A 25,012-nucleotide genomic window follows, 5' to 3' on the forward strand; every position below is an offset into this window, starting at 1 on the left:
GAGACCATAAACACATGGGGAAAAAGGTTCACAGAATCCTAGAATAGAACCCTAGAATATTCTCAGTTGGATTGATGGTCCTTGTGGGGCCCTTCCAATCCCTGTCCCTGCACAGCCACCCCACCAAGCCCACCCTGAGCATCCCTGAGAGCGCTGGCCAAACGCTCCTGGAGCTCTGGCAGCCTCGGGGCCGGGACCATTCCCTGGGGAGCCTGGGCAGTGCCAGCACCCTCAGGGGGAACAAACCCTTCCTAACATCCAGTTTAAACTCCTCCAACACAGCTTTGTGGTAGTTTTGATGAATTCTTTTCCCTTGCACTCTGAGGACAGTTACATACAGTATCACAGGTGGGAGCACCCCACAGCTCAGAATTATTCCAGTAAGGAATATTATTTTTAATATTACCATGTGCTACCATAGCACGTGAATTTGGCAGCTTTTTATTTTTAATAATTCCACAAAAAACATTTTAACTCTACCTTTTCAGAGCTTTAGGACAGTCAGGTTTGAAAGTACTAATACTTGAGCAGAGTAAGGGGAAGACACAGAAACTAAAACACACATGACTGACTAACTTTCAGCTTCAGCATTTGGTTCAGAAGGACTAACAGCCTCTCTACAGCTGTATGGACAGCAAGCTAAAGATGACCAGGCTCTCTTGGAAAATTTAGAGCTATGGAGCAGAAGCATTTGTGCTGTGCCAAGTCAGACATCCTGACACAACAAGCCATCAGCATCTGTGCTGCAAGAAACTGAGCAACCCCAGAGAAGCCCAGAGGCCTGTATTCATGCATTAACAGGTACTGAAGGAGAAATGTTTTAAAAAACCTCACCTGTCAGAGGAGTCCAGCCCAGCACAATGGCTGGAAACCCAGACCCCAGAACCTGGATGTTGCAGCAAAGTCAAACACTGACCATGCAAAATACAGCATGAGACAGATTTCTTCTCTTGGATCATCTCCAGCACGAGGCAGCTGCTCCAAGGAAGTGGACATTTAACATCATACACATCCCTGGAGAGGGAATCGGTGCAGAGCAGAAGTCTGGCCCTGCTGTGTCTGGGTCTGCAGTCAATGCTGCAGGACTGCTGGACCAACCCAGACTTCTTGCTCTCAACCTCATGAGCCAGAGCCCCAGGAAGTGAGGATTTAATTGATGAAATCAGGTCAATGGCTACTCACAGACCTCAGCAATCATCATGACAGGCCAGGAGATGCACCAGTGAAAAGTTATACTGCAGGCTGGACACAGTGCCATACTATATTGGGAAGTGGGAATCAGCCTTCTAACATTTCCCTAGGGTTCAAAACCCCATGGCTGTTGCTCAATTAAGATCTGACAGAAAGAACAGTGTCCAATGAATTCTATAATTCTCTTACGAAAATCCTGGATGTCCAAGACATACTCGCCATAAACACAAGTACAGTGAGCAGCACAGCAACAATCCAGTATTTGCCTGCTGACCCCCAGTACTGATTCACTCATCACAGGTCAAGCAAAGCCATGTCTGGAAGTGCTGAGGAATGCACTACACCAACTGGAGAATGCAAAGCCCAGCACTCTATTCCTCCAGTATGATCAGGAGGAGCCCTGCATCCTTCTAATGCTCATCTACTGTGCACAAGTTTCTCTGCACAGGTACTGGAAAAAAAAAAGGGGAAAAAAAAAAAAACAACAGAAAAAGAAGCTGTCACATCTCAACAACAAACCAGACACACAGTCACACCTTTATCAATGGTTATAACCTATGTGTACACCAACCCAAAAGCTCCTGGTAAGGAATGTCAACTGACACTATGGTTTGCTGCTACTTTCACCTTCCTGTAATGCTCATCAGTAGTGAGAAAAAGGCTAAGCAGTCTAGAGGCTTCAATGAGCTTCTCTATATTTTATAACCACAACCTAACACATGGAACACAGATTGTGCAATACTCTGCTGCATTTGAAGCAAAACACAACAACATATGTAATGATCATAATAAAATACTTTGCTCAAACAAACCCAAACTTTGGCTTTCAAATCAGTTCTTGAATCCCAGTAATCAGTCTCCAGACAGCTTATGCCAGTTCAGTAAGTCATGAAAAACTGCATTCCAAGCAGAAGTATTTTTTACCCCGTTATTTCATTAACAGACAATAAATTGAGAAGAAATGTATGTAACATTCAATGTTTTACAAAATGCAAGCATTATCAACTAAACATTGATTTTAACTCTGCAAATACAAACAATAAAGGGAACTTCAAACACAAAATTCTCTGATTATTAAAACTTTATGGGGGCACCAAAAGCTATGACTTCATTGAAAAGAACTAAACTGATCCAAAAAGTCTAATTCCAACAAAAGCAAAAGGTTCCCTCCCTCCTGCTCAGGCCACTCAACCCGCTCTATCTCACATGCCAGTATTATGACTTATCTGACCAGAAACCAAGGTCAGGGAGCTGAACAGGTTTTTCTGCAGCTCCAGTTTCCTGCTCTCTGCCACGGGGTCAGAGAAATGCAAGTGGAGGCACAAGAAAAGCAGAACTGTGCCACAGGATTTTTCTGTTCAAGGACTGCTGCACATCCATGTGTTTAGCAGAGAGTTTGAGAATAAAGAGTATAATGTGAACATCAAGGGGCTGAAACAAAAGCAAGAGGAAGAAAAAATTATCAGAAGGAGTCAGTTCTTTGGCCTTGATATTCCAGAACCATCAGTAAGCATGGAGATGACTTGTAAGTGCTCCTAACAGTGTTGCAAGCAAGTGAAAAATTAGGTAGCAACAAAATTCAGTGGCATGACCACAGCAGCCACACAGAATCCAGCACCTGCAACCACTTTAGGAAAAGCCAGTGTTCTGTCCACAGGCACTCAAGCGCTCTCTGCAACAATAGCAACAATTTTACTTTTCATTCTTGAGGTTAAGAACAACCTTGAGCACACAAGTGTATGTTTTGGACTTTAAACTACCCAGCACTGTCAAGTTCCAAGTTAAAGTTAACCAGACTTTACCAGAGTGTTTGATGCAGGGTCTCAACTTCAGAGACTGATTAAGTCTCTTGCTTCCCACTGTAAATATCCTTCCCTCCCACACAGGTAATTCTGTGCTTATTTTACAGTCTAAGGTGTGGGTCAGCTATGACTTGCTATCATTAAGCAAGGGGTCTTATTCCTTGCAAAACCAGCCTTCAGAGTAAGCCTCAACTTCTGAGGCAAAGCACATGACAACATCTGGGACGAACACTCACCTAACAAAACATTCAAAGAAAACGGTATTTATGTAACTATTTTACCATGACTGAACATATACATCCCTTAAGCAGAGATATAGACAGACAGACATCACGAGATACTTCATCTATAAGATATCAGGAAAGTCACAGACATGGAAATCAGAGAGGCTACTCGGAAGGGAAATTCTGAAGTTTTTAATTGTTCAGTTCTCATGGGTATTCTCAAGCAAATAAAACACTAAAGATGACGCACAGAGAGCTCTCATGTATTCCATCAGCTCCCATGCAGCTTTTACAGACTCGGGAGCAGTCTCAGGCTGGTTCCCTTACAGATTAGATAACGATCAGTATCGCTGGATTCTGAAATTCAACACTGAGCATGTGCAGCACAGAATTCCACAAGCAGTGAACTGCAGGCTGGGAACAAACACCAGGGCACCGCTAGTTAACAGCACTTTTTTTTGTCCCCTCCAGAAACAACCAAGTGCTCTCACTGAATCCAAGATTCTGCAAATTATGAACAAGAAAAACCAAAACTTAAATTAAGTATTTTAACAGTGCAAGGATTAAAACCTCTTCAGAGAGCAGCTAAAACCTCCTGCAACTGAACAGATATGGAAGCAGTTGCTCTGTCAGCATTTGTTTTGCTTCAAGGAAACATTAAGTTTCACAAGTCAGAACCATTCATTCCTCTCATATTTTAAAGCTACTACTACCAATCCTATTTAAGGGACTTACAAGTTAAATTCCGCAACAGTGATAAGACCTACAGCCACTTCAGAACTCCAGCACACCTTCAGTTTACTGATCAAAATCAGAACAAAAGGTTTGTTTGTAAATTCAGAGCTCGGGTGGAGTCAAAAACACTCAGACTGTAGGAAGAATAAATCAGCCAGGGACTAAATCTAAACCAGTTTTAGACCTGTCTATTAATGTCCAAATTTGGGAACTGTACTTCTTAGAATTCTTAGCCATACACACAATAGTCATTAACTTAGCCTTGAGCATTCCATCCTCCCAATACCCAATCGTGGTGTTACTGAAGCTCCAGGCAAACTTAGCAATAGTTTGATTACACACACAAACGTTTAGTATTTCGAGATTAAGTTGTATTCAATCAAGTATTTGCTCACGCAGTCTAGCACAAGGTGATAATTTCTGAAATACTAAATCTTACCTGCAACTTTGTCCCGAATAAGTTTTGCAGATTCCACTTCACCAATGCTGCTGAACAGACTCCGTAATTCATCCTGCGTCATGTTCTGAGGAAGGTAGTTCACAATTAAATTTGTCCTACCAATATCATCCCTGCAATCTTCAGCCATGTGATCTTCATAACCATTGGACATTTTACAATATATCTGCAAAGTGAAAAAAATCTTCAGTGAGGTTTAGATCTTCACATTTCCATAAACTAAACTTCCTCCACCTGAAATAAGTTTGAATGTTTATTTTAAAAATTAAGAACAAGCCACTGCTTCAACAATGCATTTTTTCAACTCAGAAAACAAAACATTATTTGTTGAAAATTCCAGAACAATTCATTCTTTCAAAAGCACAAACATGACATTTTACAGAACTATGTACCATTAAAGAGCTCTTCAGGATTTCTATTTTTTTACATTAATAAAAAGCATCAAGATAGATTTTGAAGACATTCCTGTAACACCAAAGTGTTCCCAACAGCCAAGGTAAAAATCAGGTTCCCTCATGTCCAGGTACTTGACCAGCCACAAACACGCTGCCACCTCAATCTGAATTCCAACCTTATGCCCAGAACTTTTCCAGACAGGAAGACAAGAAGCAGCAAGATCTAACCCAGTTCAGTGTTTCAACTGGAGACTATTAATTTTCTGAATGCTTTCCCCTGTAAACGTTGTCTATCCTGCACCTCAAGGCCTGTTACTGTTTAATGCTGCCTTTGGTGCTGCTTTACTGTGGGAGCGTGAAACTGGTGAGTCTGTGCTGACTTGGGGGCATATTGAGTATTTGACAGAGTTCCTATTTTTGCAGCTTTTTAAAAAAAGCCTTGAGAAAACATACAGAATTCCTATCACAGGAAAATACTCTCTGCCTCAGTCCACCATCAGGGACTGAATCCTGATGTTTTAGTTGACCTACAACTAAAACTCACATGAGACTCGAGCTGCTCATTGGCTTGCCAGAATCCTAGTTTTTAAAGCACTTCAACTACTTTGAAATAGTTAAAATCAGGATATCTAAATCCTGTTTCTGCAACAGGATCTACAGATTTGGATCTGCTAAAGGATAAGCCTTTCCAGTGACTGCACCATGACTGACAGCCAGAAGTTGAATAATGGAAGAAGTCAGAAACAGCAATCAGAAATCCTCAGTCTAGAAAGGGAATGCTCCCTGCATGAAGGGACTTCCAGGCCCCTCACCAGCAGCTGCTGTTAAGTCATGTCTGACAGTGAAGGTCAAATTTTTAAACAAATACCTGAGCACATGATTATAGAATAAACCATGAGAAGATTTATGCTAATTTGAGATTTAACACAGTATGGATTTGAACTGAATCTTTATCTTTTCAGTATGTGTTGAAGCATGAAGAGCTGGCAGCTCTTGCTCCCCTTCACCCACAGATCAGGTTCTACCCCCATTTTTATGTTTCAAGTGTCAACATGAGCCCATTCCAGAACCCTCTGCCCATGGGATAACCAATCTGTACTGTGAAAGCAATGGAAAACCACACAGGAGGGAAGCCTTTTTGTTGTGTCAGCATTTTTAATCTGCTTTCCTTGCAGCAAGATAAGCACCAGTTAATGCCACAGGAGAGGAAAGCAGGGGGAGGCACTGCAAAGCTGGAAGCAAGGGAAGAGACTCCTCAGCAGACAATTTTTAAGCTGCCAGGTCATCTCAGTTGTACTCCAAATTCTGTCATTAAATACACATTCCCTCCTGGCTCTGTCAGAACTTGCTGAGCACAATCTCAGAGAAGTTTCCTGTTCTGGTAAACAACACTCAAACAGCTGAACCGTCTGTGGTCACCATGTCTAAGTTATAAAATCATGTAACACACATTTTCAGAATTATTTGAATAGAAGGCAACTTTGCTTGCCTTTGTGCTCCACAAAATTCAAGCCCTACAAAGCAGAACACACCAACATGTTGATGAGTACAAGCTGTATGGCACAACTAGAATATTTAGTAAGCAAAGGAAGAAATGTTGAGATTTTTCCACCTATAAGAGGTAAAAGTTAAAATTTCCTTCATTTTAACCACCTTTGCCCTTTATTGCCATTTATTTATGATATAAATCCTTCCTGCTGCTGAGATTAAAAATTTGCTATAAATTCTAATGATTTCAAGAACAGATACTTAAAAGATTGGGGTTTGGGGATTTTTTTCATTTTCCAGGGTGTATCTGCTGCCTGAAAAGGAGGCACCACAGTCAGATATCAAGCAGAGAAACCTGCCCAGCACACCATGATGGCAGGTTACCACACTTTTATCTGGCATAAAGCAGAATTGACAAGAGTTTGCCAAATGGCTGCTGACTTTCCATCATTGTCCCACATCTCAAACCTGTGTCTGCAATACTCACAGTCTGCACCTCCCAGGATACTCAAGCAGTGCCTGGGGCAGTGCTGATTCAGAGCCATTAGAAGGTGGGAAGGAAGCTGCTTTTCTTCAGGCTTCTAGAAAGCAAACATAGGAAGCCCTTGCATACAGGCCTGGCAAGGGTTTCCATGAGATACCAGGAACCAAACATGCAGGAGCAACAAAGGCACGGTAAAGAGCTAGAGAAGCAGAGCACTGAAAGAGAAGATGTTTCTTTCTTTCTAATCTCTTGCTGAGCATTTACACAATCTGCTGCAGGACTAACACTGTCCAGCCAGCCTGGAAGTTAGTGGGCACCACTTCCTCTGCTGGGGAGGTGTTAAGGAAACTCCTCCATTCCACCAGTCTGATGCCACTTTGGGGGTCCAATTGGCACTGCCCCAGACTGGCACTGCTGGGATCAAAGCCCCTTTGCAGCAGTGGCTCCAGTGATCCCACAGGTCCTGTGTGACTCCCCACACACCCCCACACTCCCCCAGTCTGACCAGTTCCTCTCACCAGCTCGGCCCCAGGTTTCCCACAGCACAGTCCCAGACCCCAGTTCCCCCAGTGTGCTGCAGCGACACAGAAGGGCTCCAGTTGGTGCCTCTGGGGAGGGATCTCAGACAAAGCCCCCCTGGGCCGTGCCCATCCTGATGCTGATGTTTAGTCCAAGGTCTTCTCAATGAGTCAGGGGAGGTTTAGGTTGGATATTAGGAAAAGATTCTGGAAGAGGCTCCCCAGGGAAATGGTCATGGTCCCAAGTCTGTCAGAGTTGAAGAACAACCTGCAGCTGCTGACCTGCACCATGTTTATTCCTCAACAGGGGAACAGTTCTCATGCCAGCAAAGTTAAAAAGATCCCCCGAAGAATTGTTACCTCTGCATGCTGAAAAGATTTCCAAAATGAAAAGGAGCTGTAAGATAGGATAGATGAAACAAGCAATGCTACACTGGAAAACAAGTTTTTATTCAGCTCTCACTGAATACACTGAGGGAATGTCTTGATCTTTCTTTACCAAAGAGATAACAATCCATTTTTATCAGTAAATATTCTAGATTTGAGAACCAGGCCTATACACTAATTTGCAAGTTAGAACTTCTCTAACTGACATTTGTCAATCCACAATGACATAAATCAAAAGACTGAATGCATTTATATTCCTAGTGGACAGGCCGGCATTTGGGAAGGCTGACTGAAAAGAGACTGGTAGTTTGCAAACATTCCAAAACAGGCCTTTATTTTTATGTTCCAAAAAACTAAAACTTTAAGACTAGGTTCCACTGCACTGCACTTCCTAAAATGACAATTAAAAAAAAAAAAAAATCAAATGCTGCAGAAGTTTGTTTGAAAAGGTAGCAGCAACCTTCTTCCTTGGGTAAGATGCCCCAAAATTTAAAATGCCAAGGGTGCACAGAGCAACAAAGGAAACCATATGTGCTGTGTCCGAATCTTCCACTAATTCTGGAGGTGCTCGAATCCACACAGACTAACACTTCACCACCTGTGCCAACAACTGCTCAGGCACCCTCAGCCAGGCCAGCATTCCCAGGACTGGATTGAAAAGCTCTCATGGGCATTATCTGCAGAAATGTTGCACTGACCATGACAATCACCTTTTCACAAAAGCGCACCAGATTCCAAAGGTTTAATGGTTCTGGCAACAGACCAATAAAAGTTTTTTTCCCAATGACACTCTGTATCTCCGTCCAGAATTCTAGGAATCACTGCTATTAATTATTCACCGCAAGATGTTGGTTAAGAAGGAAGACCTGTATGGATCTGTGGAGATCACGTGAAACAAGAACACTGGCAAGAACTGTCTGTCTTCAACATCGGGCAAGAGGCTTTGTCTACCTTCACCTTGTTCACAGGACTCAAAAGGCACCAGACCACTACTGAGGTCACAAATTCAAATGCAGACACATAAACAGATGCTCACAGAATGTCAGGATAGTTGGATTGGAAGGAACCTTAGAGACAATTTCATTCTACCCCCTGCCACAGGCAGGGACACCTTCCACCATCCCAGGCTGCTCCAAGCCCCAGCCAGCCTGGCCTTGGACACTGCCAGGGATCCAGGGGCAGCCACAGCTGCTCTGGGCACCTGGGCCAGGGCCTCCCCACCCCCTCAGGGAACAATTCCTGTCCAATATCCCATCCAGCCCTGCCCTCTGGCAGTGGGAGCCATTCCCTGGGTCCTGTCCCTCCATGCCTTGTCCCCAGTCCCTCTCCAGCTCTCCTGGAGCCCCTTTAAGCCCTGCAAGGGGCTCCAGAGCCTTCTCCAGGTGAGCACCCCCAGCTCTCCCAGCCTGGCTCCAGCCCTCAGAGCATCTCCACGACCTACTCTGGTCTCACTCCAACAGGTCCATGTCTTTCTTGTGCTGGAGTCCCCAAAGATGGAAGCAGCTCTTCAGGTGGGATAGATGATGGATCAGCTAGTGCAGAACTTAAGATGGGAAATTCTTCCTGGATCAATGAGCTTTGTGACACAGCGCTCATGGCACCTTGACTGGAGCACTGGGAATGGGCCACACTGAGCACAGCACGGTCCTTAAACCACAGCAGACCTGAGGCTGCTGACCCAGCTACTCACTCAAAACCTCCATCTTTCTTTGCAACAAAGTGCAAAGTGCAGGACACTCTATACAGGAAGGGCTCCAGTGGACAGTGCCTGACAGAGTCCCTGAACTGGTGGAATCTCCTTGTGATGTCAGTGGCAAATGAACAGGAGCCCTGAAACCAGTGAAGCTGCAGAGTTCTGCCCATGAGCTGTTTCATCAACTTGTACTTCAGTCTCATAGGCTTATTCGTGAGCTTTGCCTGTGGACTTAGGAATCTAAATGGGGTGCATCAAGTAGAACCTCAAGGCTACTAGAGCCCTTCTGTTTCTCCAGCACATGGATATTTGTTGACATGCCTCCCCCCGAGAATCATGGCTGACTACAAGGCAACAATCTTGTCTTAAGCTGCTGAGCTCTTTCTTGGAGACCACACCTGAAACAGAACAAAAAGAACACTACAACATTCAGGCAAGTGCCAAACCAATCCAGAAGGCAGGTGCAGAGGTGCTGAGATGTCCAGGCTGGAATACATGTCAAAACCAATGCCACACATTTAGAAGGGCCTGAAGAGCCTTCATGAGTCTAAACTGCTTCAGGAAAACAGTTTTCAAGAACTATCCAACACAGTATTATCATGCAAAAACTCACTTTGCAGGCAGCTGTCATACCAGGATTGAGAAGCAAGAGTTTAATCACAACACATTAGGACAGACACTGGGAGAAGAAAAAGCAACATACTCTCTTCTCTGAAATCGCTGTAAGGAACAGAATAGGTTTCACCTGAATAGCCAAGCCAGCAGAAAACCCTCCCCTAGGCCTACATGCCTCCAAGAAAAAAAAAGTTTCCTAGTACTCCACAGTCAGAACACATCTCTCTCCATTACTTAATCCAGACCTCTCTACATCACAGAGTCTTTCCCCATAATCTACAAGAAAACACCTTTTATTCTTTATACAAACTCTTTTCATGACCCCAACAGCTCTGCATATTGCATCCCACAAGAACAGACCTCTCCATGAACACAAAGACAGACCACAGGAAAAGGACAGTGAAGAGCAAGCCCTGTTGGTATTTGATTCACCACGCATTCATGCAGTATTCCTTCAAATTCCCCTCAAATCTTGACCAAACATCAAAAGCCATTTGAGGGGAAGGAGAAATCACAAAACCTAGATTGTCTCTTAAATTCAAGATCAGCATTTATACAGTGTATGAGGGAAAAAAGCAAACCCTTTCTACTTGCCTACCCTTTGGGTTTTCTAGAGGTAACAGATCTCATCTCTTTGATTCTTCTCCCCTTTGCACACCTGAAAGGAGGACACTATCCTTGTTCTCCTCAGCTGGACTGCACCTAAGATTCCAACACTTTTGCCAGTAAAAATAGCTCAGAACCAGAAGCAGCCATTACTAAAATCCACTGCTGCATTTCCACAAATTCTATTTCCATATGCTGAATCACTCATTTTAGTACAACATATTTTAAGCTTTTTTTTTTTATGTTATTTTAAAAACACTGGGCATAAACTTGGTTTTGAGCACATTTTTGATCTAACAAATCTCAACTGTTATAATTTTAATATTTCAGCAAAGCAGTTTTAGATGTTCCTTAGCAAGCAAATTTGTCTGGAAGGGTTTTAAATGCCTCCTTTAGTTGCTTTTATTCATGTTCATATAATAATATCATCAAGGTGTATTTGTCAATGCTCATATTGACAGAGACAAAAGCATTTGAGGCCAAAAAATAAGCCGCATTCTTCAGAGCAATGACCTTACTTTAGCAGTCTGATGAACTACATTCAATTCCTAAGAATAAAATGAATCATCATTGGGATGCTGTCAGAAACCAGATACAGGCTGGCCATAACTACCATCCGCTGCTGGTCCAACACCCAGCAGGGACTGGGGCCCCTCTCAGCTTGAGCTGTAGGAACAAGGGCAATCAGAAACCTGTGGCTGAGACACTGAACATCTGCTGCCAGATCTACATTTCCCCATCTTCCCAGGTTAACAGCCAGCCCTGACAGATAGAGGATACCAGGCTCTGCTCAGAGTGTCACATCACAATACACTCCTCAGCACAGGAAAGACATGGAGCTGCTGGAGCCAGGCCAGTGGAGCCATGGAGATGCTGCCAGGGCTGGAGCCCCTCTGCTCTGGAGCCAGGCTGGGAGAGCTGGGGGTGCTCCCCTGGAGAGGAGAAGGCTCCAGGGAGAGCTCAGAGCCCCTGGCAGGGCCTGAAGGGGCTCCAGGAGAGCTGGAGAGGGACTGGGGACAAGGCCTGGAGGGACAGGACCCAGGGAATGGTTTCCACTGCCAGAGGACATGGATGGATGGGATCTTGGGCAGGAATTGTTCCCTGGCAGGGTGGGCAGGCCCTGGCCCAGGGTGCCCAGAGCAGCTGTGGCTGCCCCTGGATCCCTGGCAGTGCCCAAGGCCAGGTTGGATGGGGCTTGGAGCAGCCTGGGATGGTGGAAGGTGTCCCTGCCCTTGGCAGGGGGTGGAATGAAATGGTCTCTAAGGTCCCTCCCAACTCCAGCCGTTCTGGCATTCTGTGATTCCAAAGTTGTTTGCCCCTGGGTCAAAGATGCTGCCAGTTAACACCACCAAGTTCCTACACAGGGAAGAGACAGTGAAAAACTTTTGCCTTTTGCAGCCTGGACTATCTCACCTTCTGTACCTGTATTTAAAAAAAAAACAGATTTATGATAAACTGATCTTTAAAAAAAAAGGAAATAATTTATTATCTTCCTTTTTCTAGACAGCGTCAGATTGTCCATAAATTGCCTTTGGCAATTTTTTCACCTACACAAAAGACATCTGGAGACAACTGTGAGGGAATGATTCCTTTCTGAGGGAGAGAGCGGGAGATGAGAAGAAGTGGACATAAGAACTGTAGATTCCAGACACTTTCTGACAACAGCTGCTCCACACATTGATCCAACCTTGGATAACACTGACCCATCTTCAGATACTTTCACCTTGATGGGGGCAGGAGGGCAAGTGAATAGGAGGAAAAGACAGCATCCAAGTTGTTCACCAGCACAAGATAACTAGCTGGAAATCCATCTCTGAGGGCCTGGTGAGACACTGTGGTTGCTGCTGTGTTCCTACATGGAGACCATGGAAGCAGTAGGAAATAGGAAAATTATACCTTTGTAGTACTATACCACTGCTACTAATTTTAAAAAACAAACAAACAAACAAAAAAAAAAAAAAAAAAAAAAAAAAGGCAGCAAGCCCACACATGAAAAACATCTCTCCTTCTCAGTACAGCTGATTTCCACCCTATCTCATCAGAAAAAAAAAAAAAATACTAGAATCTATTTCTGCATACATCACCTACATAGAACGAGGTTGTATACTCAAATGGATCATTTAGGCCAGCAGTTTGAAGCTTGCAGGTGCCTGAATACAGAACTGCACATCAGACAGAAGTGCCCTGATAATTTTCAGCACATTATCACCTCTCCTTTGCTGAACTCTCATTCTCCTTAAATGCTTTTCAGGCTGTGTCTAAAGTACCTGGAAGTGCAGAAAGAACAGCTTCTCTGAACAACTTCTTGAAGTCTAAAAACATAGCAAGTTTGAGCTTTCTAAACTTGGTGACTAAAAGTCTACCAACTTCTTATCCACATGTGGTCAGAGTGATAGCCAGTAACTTTGGGAATCAATTCAGAGAGCTCACAACAAATAACCAGGAAACAAGATAGAGACCAAAGCTTCAAGAGAGAAAGCAGGCTGGTACAACAGCTGAAAGAAGTGGATTCTGAAAGTAAAATGGTATGTCTCAGGTCAAGACAAGGAGGGCTTTTTCCAGAAAAAAAAAAAAGTGATAGAACATGCAAGAAACAGGAAAAAAATAGTGCTTGAAATCAGAGCAGAGAGCACATTTCACATTAAGTTCATGTCAGCACCAAACACTGTTCAACAAACACAGATAAGTAAGCTGCTACACACAACATTCACATTTCCATTCAGACTGTGCTTACTGCTGCTGCTGTTTTCACAAACGTGGTACTGCACAACACAACTCCCTAAGGAGTTCATCTGGTCCTGCAGAACCACCCACAGCAGGGCTATAAACTCACTGTACAACACATTTAACAACCACATCAGCTTAAGATGTTCCTGTACATATTCCAGTCAGGCCTGGAAACAGCCTACTGCAACTACAGCTCTAACTCGGGACCGCTAAGCACTTTGAATCATGGAAACCACAGGAGCACTGGGATCATTATATACACAGTTACTCTGCTTCAGAACAAAACAGAGGACACACACAGTAACATCTCATGCAGCACAGACTTACAGGCTCAGGACTCTTGATTTTATTATTCATCACGCACATAGACATAACCTAGAACTCAACAGGAATTTTAGAAATCCCATCAACTCTACAGGTTTGATAAAGACTATGGAGCATATGCATCGTCCTAGTTGTAATGTAACAAGTCACAGAACGGTTCACACAGCTCCAGAAAAAAAAGTGGTTAAAACATGAGTACAGGGAAAAAACAACTCGTAAAGAGGTGAGAGCCGAGGAACACGAGCAGTCAACACCCACCATCAGGGAGCAAAATGAACAAAAATACAAAGACCTCAAAAAGTTATCAAATATAACAACAACAGGCGTTAACAAAAGGAATTAATCCCTACCCTTCCCAACTCTTTCCTCTTTTGTTTTCCACAGATGCCTCATTAAGCGATCACAGGATCCCAGTGCAAGTCCTCATGAAACAAACCGTGCTTCCTTTCCCAGTAAGTGTCGGATACAACTCTGTGCCCAACAAACGCTCCTGCACTCCCAGCAGTGCAGAACCCGGCAGGAGCACTCGCCTCCCCACGGCTGTCCTACCCCAGCCCTCACGCGTACTGCCGTGAAAGAGCCCCCCGGACAGTCCTGCCTCTTCCAACCGCTAAAACTGAGCAAATGCTCTGCACTGAATTGCTCCCACGAGCACAAACAACAGTGGCTGCAGCTTTAGCCGCGATTCCTGAGGCCCCAAGCACTCGCCACACCAGCACCGGACCCGCTGCCAGCACTGATGCCAACCGCACTGACCGCGCTGGCATGGACCCTCGAGCACCGCCAACCAACAAGGAAGTGCCAGTCCTAGCCAACGTGGGAGATTTAAAAGCTGTGTCCGCACAGACACGGGAAAAATAAACGTGAAATATGAGGCCATTAACCGGACGCAGAAAGGCCCCGAGACGCGGCGCGGACCCGCCGCGCATCGCGGCACCGCGCCCCGCGGCCTTCCCGCCGCAAGCGCGGCGGCCTCGGGACCCGCTCCCCGTCCGTGCCCCATCCGGCCCCCGTGGGCCCCGCAGGCCGCGACCCCGCCGCCCGCCCGCCGCCCCGGCCCGCGCTGCCCTGCGGCCCCTCCCCCCACAGGCCGGGCTACCCCGCTAGGCCCAGGCCTCGGCCCGGCCGCCCGGTCCCCGTCGCCCGCTCCTTCCCGCGCCGGCCCTGCGGGTGCCGCCGGGGCTGTTCAGGCGCGGTTCCGCGGCCCCGCGCGCGGCTTCACCTGCGGCGGCGGCGGCCGGGCCCGGGCAGCGGGAGGCGATCGGTCCGCAGCGCACAACGAGCCGCTCCAGCGCCACGGCCCCGCCCCCGCGCCGCCCGCCGACACCCATTGGCTGCCGCGCGCACGTGCCCCGCGCACCATTGGCTTCTCCGCCCGTCCGTCAAGCGCCCCGTCGGGGGCGGAGCCTACGCGCGCCGGGGGGAGGGGAGCGGGGCCGGGGCCGGGGCCGGGGCCGCACCGCCGAGGGGGGCAGCGCCCGGGTGGAGGGGCCCGGCTGCGCAAACACAGCGATCGCCCTTACCGGGGCTGCGGTAAGGGCCGGTGCGCCCCGGCCGCGGGTCCGGCTACTCCTGTGGAAAGGAGCCCGGAGGAGAACGTGCGTCCTGTGGCGGGCCGGGCTCTTGGAGCAGGAGAAACGCGAGTGGCGCCCTGTGCCAGGGAGCCAGGCTCGGGCGGAAGATGGAGCACGGCAGCCCTGGGCCCGCCGGCTGCGGGCAGCGCTCCCGGTAGCCGAGCTCGGCTGAGGGCCAGTGTCAGCCGGAGCCCAGGCACAGGGAATCTCCCCGGGCACAACCCACGGGAATGCTGGTGACTGGTTAGGAGATTAAATGCTTTCTGTGTAAATGAGATGCAAATAATGATCTCTCCGAGGAACTGGCCAGCACTTCGCTGTGCTCTGAGAAATTCTGCAGCGCCCTGAAGGGACCAGCTGCCCAAGAGTTTTCCCTTTTCCGTTTTCACTTTTCGTAGCCAAGGGCATCCCTTTGTATCTGCACCTATTTCCACTGCACAGGAGACATCTGTGAGAGTAAAATTCCACTGTTCTGCAGAAAAAGACGTCTTTTTGTCATTGCCAACAGTACTCTGCAATAGCAGCGTGCTTAGTGTGTGACATGTAAGCTTCAGGTCTGTAAATCCTGCGTTAAAGTGCTCAACTACGGGGAAGAAAAACCAGAATACTTCTGCACTACAATACATGATGTTTCTTTTCATTCACAGACAACTCATCATTTGAGTTTTATTTAGTTGAGGGACATACCTGAAAATCAAATTTCTCCTTCTCTAGCTCCTTTCTCAAGTCTAGAAGAGTGAGATCTCACCTGAAGGATGGGAATTGCAGCAAGACAGGAGTTTGTATTCTTTGGTATTTCCATTCACACATGTGGAAATACTCTGTCTACTGGAATACGTGGCACATTACTCAATGAAAATACAAATACGTATCTCTGCCTATCCTGATGTGGCCTCTAGCAAGACCTTGTCTGGTAAATTCCCAACATGGTTGCACTGATGTTTTCTGGTTTAACTGCCCAGAAACCCCTTCAAGTGGCCCTATTGCACTGGGCCATGTCCTGATCTTCCACATGTGACAGCCAGGGACAGCCCAGCCTCTGCCACATGCAATGGGCACAGCATGACAGAGATCCTAATGTTCAGCTCCATGAAGAGCCTACTGAGGATGATGGATTAAGAGCAATGTTAAAGACATTGCCATTTTCCTTTCCTCTCTACAATAGCTCTCAGTGCCAGATGGGGAATCCTCACATGAAAATTCCAAGCTTGACAGGTTTGGAAATATCCTTCAAGGCCTCATAAAACATTAAAGACGTTTGTGCATCTGTTATTTGCTCATCCTGCCAGCCCCAAAATCACAATATTGTCATCAGTACCAGTTTTCTTTTACTGTAAATTCGATGTTTTCCTTGTATCATCCAGGTTTTAATTAACAAATTATGTTATGTTAATTAACAATTATGTCATGTCCATTCTTGGACATGAGGTGGGTTTCAAATCTTCAAAAATTGAGGCCATGAGCACAACACTGCACAGAGCATTGATGCCTTTATCTTTTGACAGCGTATTTGCAATCTCATAATTTCATCTATCACCATAAACACTTATTTAAGCTGTGCTGGCAATTAAAAGCTGTCCTTTGAAACAGTGTGTCAGTTTTTAAAGGAATTATCTCTTTTTGATACTATGCTTCTTGCTATATATAAATGGTCTGTTACAGTGTTTCAGTTCAATGTGAAAACATCAGCCTGAAAGTTTTATGGTAATGTGGAACTTTAGCAACATAAAGCCAAGTGTCATGTCTGAAATCGTCTCAAGATAATGCAACATGAATGCCACAAGTATTTTTGGTCATGCCATTTCTTGGGATATCTTGAAACATGACAAAAGCTCAATGGAAACAGGGTGACCCAGGAAGCCCTTGGAGAACATGGTTCTGACACAAGAGGGAAATGTGCAGTGGGAACTGAGGGATGGAAGCAGCAGCATAAGGACAAGTGGTTGTACCTGGCTGTGAATAAACACAGAATCATAAAATCACAATGTCCTGGATGGGAAGGGACCCACAGGAATCATTGATCCCAGCCCCTGTCCCTGCACAGACAACAATCCTACCCTGAGAGCGCTGGCCAAACGCTCCTGGAGCTCTGGCAGCCTCGGGGCCGGGACCATTCCCTGGGGAGCCTGGGCAGTGCCAGCAGCCTCGGGGGGAAGAACCTTTCCCTGAGCTCCATGCCAAGCCCTGGCACAGCTCCAGCCCTTCCTGGCCTCCTGTCCCTGGCCCAGAGCAGAGCTCAGCCCCTGCCCCTCTGCCTCCCCTCGGGAGGAGCTGCAGCCCCCGAGGAGCCTCCCCTCAGTCTCCTGTGCTGCAGCTGAACGAGCCAAGTGCCCTCAGCTGGGCACTCCGGGTTACAGAAGGCGAGATGGATGGATGGATGGATGGATGGATGGATGGATGGATGGATGGATGGATGGATGGATGGATGGATGGATGGATGGATGGATGGATGGATGGATGGATGGATGGATGGATGGATGGATGGATGGATGGATGGATGGATGGATGGATGGATGGATGGATGGATGGATGGATGGATGGATGGATGGATGGATGGATGGATGGATGGATGGATGGATGGATGGATGGATGGATGGATGGATGGATGGATGGATGGATGGATGGATGGATGGATGGATGGATGGATGGATGGATGGATGGATGGATGGATGGATGGATGGATGGATGGATGGATGGATGGATGGATGGATGGATGGATGGATGGATGGATGGATGGATGGATGGATGGATGGATGGATGGATGGATGGATGGATGGATGGATGGATGGATGGATGGATGGATGGATGGATGGATGGATGGATGGATGGATGGATGGATGGATGGATGGATGGATGGATGGATGGATGGATGGATGGATGGATGGATGGATGGATGGATGGATGGATGGATGGATGGATGGATGGATGGATGGATGGATGGATGGATGGATGGATGGATGGATGGATGGATGGATGGATGGATGGATGGATGGATGGATGGATGGATGGATGGATGGATGGATGGATGGATGGATGGATGGATGGATGGATGGATGGATGGATGGATGGATGGATGGATGGATGGATGGATGGATGGATGGATGGATGGATGGATGGATGGATGGATGGATGGATGGATGGATGGATGGATGGATGGATGGATGGATGGATGGATGGATGGATGGATGGATGGATGGATGGATGGATGGATGGATGGATGGATGGATGGATGGATGGATGGATGGATACAGAGCTTCCCAACGGCGCAGACGCCACACAGAGAAGAGCAGGGAGGCTCCACAAGCCGCCCCACCGCGGGTGCACTCTCCCGGTTACAGGCGTCAGCGGCAGCCCCCGGCAACGCTCGTAGTGGGCAGTGCCGGCTCCGTAGCCGCTGGGGCCCCAGACTCCGGCGGCTGTGAGCGCTGCGAGGCCCCGGAGAGCAGTGCCGTTAGCCCCCGCTGGCGCCGTTAGCCCCCGCTGGCGCCGTTCCGCCGCTGCCGGACGACTCGGCCCGCCGGCCCGGCGCGGCTCTGAAATGGCGGCCGGCGGAGGGGGCGGAGTCTGTTATGGTCCCGCCCACGCCCCTCCTGCTCCCCTCGAGCCCACAGGAGTGAAATGGCGGGCCCGGCTGGCCCGGCCGTGGAATATTTCGGGCGTTCTTTGTCTGGCCCCTCACAGGCTGCTGACCCCAGGGCACAGGGGTACTGCGGGTGCTGGAGTGTCCTGGGCAGCTGCCACTGCTCTGATCTCCCGTCCTTATTTAGTATGAGACAGCTGAGGATCTTCAGCCTGGAGAAGAGAACAGAAGAGACCTCAGAGTCCCTTCTAATGCCTAAGGGGGCTCCAAGAGAGCTGGAGAAGGATTTTGGACAAGGGCCTGGTGTGCCAGGACGAGAGGAAATGGCTTCCCACTGCCAGAGGGCAGGGCTGGATGGGATATTGGGCAGGAATTGTTCCCTGGCAGGGTGGGCAGGCCCTGGCCCAGGGTGCCCAGAGCAGCTGTGGCTGCCCCTGGATCCCTGGCAGTGCCCAAGGCCAGGCTGGATGGGGCTTGGAGCAGCCTGGGACAGTGGAAGGTGTCCCTGCCATGACAGGGGGTGGAATGGGATGGACTCTAAGGTCCCTTCCAGCCCAAGCTATTCCCTGATTCTATGATTCCACTTGGTGCCTTCCAGCCATCCCTCCTTTGCTCCTCTGTGTCTGGATTTCTTTCTTCAGGGTTCCGCATGTTATTCTCTGATTTCTCACCTCTATGAGATCACCTTCACTCTCTTGTGTCTTCCTCTCCACAGGCTTTCAGCCCCTGTTCTCCATTATTTTCTGGTTCACCCCACCTCTCTCAATGCATGCCCCAGCTCTGTTCCAAGACTTTGCTTATCAGCCCTTTCTGATCCCTCATCTTTGGGTTTGTGGCTCCACCACCCAGACTTGAGAGTTCCTGTATTGCTCCACTGACAGCATCCTTCTAGATAACTCTTTTCTTTCCTTGGTGTTCCTGAAGTGATACGCGGAATAAATAAATAGACTCCATAACCTGGGGTAGTTATGAAGTGGGTATGTATGTCAGCCCCGGCACAATTGAGATAGCTCTCCAAAACTTGTGCCCCGAGCCTCAGTCTGACCCACACCTTTATTCCCAAAGATGTTCCATATGCAATACATTGTACAACTTTTTCATGCATATTCAACCCCTGGCTCCGCCTGTCCTTGCTTCTCATGCTAAATAAGTCCACGCCCTTCTGGGCATGCGTGGTTTGCTGTGGTGGTCGTATGGGGGTCTCTCGGTGGTCCTGAGGCTGAAGATTGTGGTCTTCCTCATGATTGAACTTTTGAACTTTTCCTCTCTGCGCGTGCGCTCTCTGCCCTTTGGTGCTTATCTGAGTACGTCTGTCAGTCTCGATAGGCTTGGAGACAGAGGAGCTTCTTTATCTGGGTTCTTTGCCTCTTCTGGTATTGTTCTTTATGCAAGAAGCTTCAGAAATTTGCATTTTCCTATGCCCTTTGTACCAGGCAGAGGTTTCTTAAGTAAAAGGTCAAAATTCAACACATAACTCTACAAGCTAAATTATAAATGCTTAATTCATTTTGTTAACTTAACTCAAAAAATCTCTGTTTCATTCCCTTGTGCTCTCCTCAGTCTTCCTGGTATCCTGTTCCTTGGTGCTTTTGTCTTTGTTCCGAGTGTCATTTCTTCCCCTGAGGAGGAATAATATCCACTGTCTGGAGCAGTTTGCCCTCTTTGGAATTCCCTTCTGGCCATTTGCAGAAGGATGGACTCACCCTTGCCACTTCACTCCCATGGGAGTCACCTTCCCTGAGGTTAACTGCTGTTCTTGTTCTGCCTCTACTGTCATTTCACTTGTGAGGTGAATGATGTCACCTGGAGCATGCTTGTCTCTAGTTGTGCTGCAGAAAGATCACCCCCATTTACTTTCCCAGTGACTTGTAGGAGAACTTTTTCTGGATTTCCCGAAGTTGATGAAGAAAACGCCAGGCATGGCTGTGTGAGCCCGGAAGCAGCACTGCTGCCAGCAGCACGTTGGTTGAGGAACATGTTCGTTCAGGTTTCTCTGCACTGAGCTGCTCTAATTAAACCAGCCACACTTAATCATTTGCAGATAGATGTGGAAATGTTTTAATTCCATTTAAATGTGCAGTTATTATAAGCTGTTGTTGAAGCTGATTTTTCCCTCACTCTTTCCTTGGTTTCTCTTTTCGTTTATGTATTAATGACCTCTGTATATGTTCCCCCCTCGATGTTTATTGTGCAGCAGCCACTATCTATTAGCCTAGATTCTGAAATAATCTCCTTCAAAATTTATCAGTAGGTAAAAGATCTAACAGAAAAACAACAAAATGTACGGAAGCAAGCCAGAAGCTTTCCTGGTTGCCAAGAGTCATCTTTATTCCAAGCTCATAATTTATGAAGCTTGTGGTTGTGTGTGGTTTTATTCTGGTCGTGAATGAATTTGTAGCGTAGTTCTATCTGTCCAGTGAGCTGTTGGTGTGAAAAACACTTTGTCAGACTGTCAGACAATATTAATTACATTTATCATCATTTTCCAGGAAGATATTAAGCAGTAGTAAAATGCACAGTAAACACACTGATTCATTTACTTTTTTTGTTTCCCCAACGGCTTAGGGAAAGCACCTGTTCTTTTGGTACTTTTGAATGTTTGACGAAACCTACCACTCACTCTGGCACTATGTGTGGTAATATGAACTAGTAGGGAGTTTTGAAGAGCCTGATGTGTGCTTTAATAATGTTAGTGGAGAGTAGTTTATTAGTCTTGAGATCAAGCATTCCAAGCACAAACCCAGAGAATGCATCAGGAGCAGCCTTGGGGGAAGAATTGGGGTGTTGGTGGGTGAGAGGCTCAGCCTGCCCTGGCCATGGGCACTGACCCCAGGAACCCCCCTGGGCTGGGCTGAGCCCCCAGCGTGGGCAGCAGGGGAGGGGGGATTCTGCCCCTCTGCCCCGCTCAGGTGAGACCCCACCTGCAGAGCTGCCCCAGCCCTGGGGAACAACAGCAGGAGGACGTGGAGCTCATCAGTGTGTGGCTGTCCCAGGTGGTGCATGGCTGTGCTGGCTGGTGTGTCACATGTGGGTGGCTGTCCAATGGTTGGGATATTGTGCTCCTGTTTCCAACAATATGCTTTGTGTTTACATGCTGAACACTTTTCTGAATAGCTGGGTTGTCTTACGGATGTCTGCTCACACAACCCACATTAGTTGTGCCCCCTTCAGAAATTCCAGTCATCCAGTCAGGAGCTTGCTAAGTGTTAGAGCAGCCAGGAGATGCATGTCCTCAGCACCTGTGCAGGTGCTCCCCCAGCAGTGACCTAGACTGACCTGAGCTGTGGCGTGGCTTCAGGGATGAATCACTGACGTCTGTGTGCAGGCTGGACCCTACCACATTTCAGAGTGGCTGTGGTGGGCAGCAGCTCAGAGCCCACCAGGAGGGTGAGCATGACCACACCTGACCATTGTTCAGATCTGACTAGGCTGTGGTGGAGCCCTGCCAGGGCTGTCAGTGGGGTCAGCCCTCCTTGGAGCAGTAGGTTTGCAGTCGAGGACTCTTCCTGTGGGTTGGGATGCCCAAGGGAACTCCTGGAGGCTGAGAGCCCTTGCCTCAGTGTGTGAGGGATTCCATATCTGGACTAAGTATTCTAAAATCTTCAGAGTTCTCAAGTCAGTTGGGCAGCCCCAGCTCTGTCTGATATCATGAATTTGTATTCAAAGGCGGGCTAAGCCTTAATTGATTCATCTGCTTTAAATGGCTTACAAAATAAATATCACTTGAATATATTATTTCATAACATCGTAGATTCATAGAATCTTTTGGGTAGGAAGGGAGCAAATGGATCATTAAGTCCAACTCCTGGCCCTGCACAGGACACCTCAACAATCCCCCCCTGGGGATTGTTGTCCAAATACTCCTGGAGCTCTGGCAGCCTAGGGCCTGTTACCATTCCCTGGGGAGCCTGTTCAGTGCCTGACTACCTGCTGGGGGAAGAACCTTTCCCTAATATCCAGTCTAAACCTCCTCTGGCAAAATTTTATAAGATTCCATGACAGATGCCAAGCACAAGCTCTCAAAAATCCCTCAGAAGAACTGCTTGGAGATGCAGAGCACTGGAGCTCCTGGGGAAAATTCATTCCCAGTTGAAGCTGAAGCATATCAGCCACCATGGTCAAGTGTGAGCACTCAGATGTGGCCCAGACTGATTCCAAATGGCCCCAGGCTCCTCCAGCATGGCCTTCAGATGGTGTCACATCACAGTGTTGATGCTGACAGGCCCTTCCCATCCTTCCTCTGCAGCTTGCTGAGCTGGCTGTGATGTGGGTAACTGTAACCTGTCTTATATGACAATTTTATGATAATTAATTGTCCTGTGCTGTTGGTCTGCTGTGTCCCAACATGACCTCTCGTGTTTCAGTCAGTGTTCAGCAGTGGATGTGTGTGTTGCTGCTACTGCCTGGAGGATTGGTGTGGGAAAAGGTGCAATGGAGTTTGAACCAGGTGAGCACTGGGCTGCTGAAGAAAATCAGATCCTCTCCTCTGACATCACAATACCTCAGGATCTGCCTGAGAGCAATAAAGAATAATTTTCCCCTACTTTATAGGTTAAGCTCATGCATTTGATATTTGTATCTTTGCTATTTACCTAGCTATTAGATAAAGCTCTAAAACAGCTTTTAATAACAGTGCTGTGTAAAAAAGGGGGGGGAAGCCAATGTGACTAAATAATTTTTCTTTATAAATGTGACAAGATCTTTACCTCTGCACTGCTTTATTTTTTTTAAGGTGTCACCCTGCTAATTAGAGGTTACCTGCACTTCAAGGATTGGTTTATTTGAAGAGCTAAATTTGATAATAAACAGAAGCCAAGGCCACAATGTAGACCCAGATTTCTTTTCAAATTATAGAATCCTGTATATGGGGAGAATGGAAAGCTGTTAGGGTTTAAGTGCTTACAACACAGTGCTTTTTGAGTTTATGGATTTTTGGGTGCACAAATTCTTCTGTACCTTTTGAAGTCACTTTACAAGGCATCATTGAGTCTCGTTTTTGTCTTCAAGGCTCTTCTCATTAATGGAAACTAATGCTTGCAATTATTACAGTAATACTAGTATCAAATTTTAAAATGTTTTGTTTTAAATGTAACTTTTTGCTAGTGACCCAGTTTCAATAATTTCTGAAGCTGGAAGAAATAACTTTTGCCGTAACTTCATCTTTGCAGTTAAATGACTAAGCATGGAAACAAATGGCACTACAAAATATTTGTAAAATCTTTGTAGATGTTGTTGACTTTTTAAGACAATTATTTGAATGTTGATGTGAACCATGCCCTCAGAATAGAATATGCACAAGAGATGGAGGTACAGCAAGAGGAGGAATGCTCTGATAGTCTTCTGTCTTCCTTGGTAAGGAGAGAACGTATGATGTAATAAAGGCTTTTAGAGCAGGTTCTTAAATCAGTTTTCCTCATGCAATTTAACAGCATCGTTTTAGGGACCTTGTTCTGTTGGCTGTTACAACTAATGGACCTTAATGCTTTTCCTTCCTTCAGTTTTGGGTTTCTACATGAGCTTCCCCACTGCCATGACCCGACTGATCTGCATGGTATGGCTTTATTTTAAATCTAACAGCAAACTAGAGCTGCTGAATGCAGAAGTAGGGTTCTGAGTTAATGACTTAGGGACACAGGAAAAGATAATTTATTCGCTTTCTAAATCAGCTCTGCCATAAAATTTCCAAGGTAGCGACTGCAGGGTTATATTTTCTTTCAGGAATGCTCGGCATAGCTGTGGTAACTCCTGGGGTGTCTGAGCCGCTGCTGATTCGTCCACATAGACAAAGGAGCAGCTTTTTTTCGCAATTATCGTGGGGCGATTTTATGATACTTTAATCCCTAATCGTCTGCTTTATGCCCCAAAACGGCTGCTGTAGCTCGGAGACGGAGCTGGGGAGGGTTCGATTCAAACCCTCTCTCTCCGGGTGCTTGGCTGCGGCGTGGACCGGGACTACATTGTTCCTTTTGCTGGATTAGCTGTTTGCCAGCTTGAAACAAGAAGGTTTTATTCCCCTTCCCCTAGCCTAGAAGCTGTACCGGGGATCCTCTTGGCAGCTTTTTTGGTTTTGGATTTTTTTTTTTTTTTTCCCCTGAACTGTTTCGATTTTGGGTTTTTTTTTCCGTTCAAGGAGCTGGGTTGCCCCGAACCGATCTCGGAGAAGCTGAACCAACACAAGAGAGGACCCTAAAAAACCACCAGTTGTTCTTGCT

General features: G+C 46.8%; 1 protein-coding gene across 7 annotated transcripts in view; it reads right to left on the bottom strand.

Annotated features, from left to right (window-relative positions):
• Positions 1–14,950, bottom strand: part of ELAVL1 (ELAV like RNA binding protein 1) — a 50,546-nt gene extending 35,596 nt beyond the window's left edge. The window contains exons 1-3 of one of the 7 annotated variants that reach the window (XM_053965638.1): positions 9,123–9,416; positions 6,780–6,873; positions 4,392–4,575 (exon numbers count right to left, since the gene is read on the bottom strand). In XM_053965638.1, the coding sequence (XP_053821613.1) occupies positions 4,392–4,563 (172 nt within the window). In that variant the 5' untranslated portion in view covers positions 4,564–4,575; positions 6,780–6,873; positions 9,123–9,416. Of the gene's footprint in view, positions 1–4,391; positions 4,576–6,779; positions 6,874–9,122; positions 9,424–14,868 lie in introns of those variants that run through there. The other 6 variants (XM_053965637.1, XM_053965636.1, XM_053965631.1 and 3 more) reach the window with 6 other exon arrangements.
• Between the last annotated feature and the right edge of the window lie 10,062 nt (positions 14,951–25,012).

The sequence above is a fragment of the Vidua chalybeata genome, chromosome 27 (assembly GCF_026979565.1).
Source record: "Vidua chalybeata isolate OUT-0048 chromosome 27, bVidCha1 merged haplotype, whole genome shotgun sequence".
NCBI classification, from domain to species: Eukaryota; Metazoa; Chordata; class Aves; order Passeriformes; family Viduidae; genus Vidua; species Vidua chalybeata.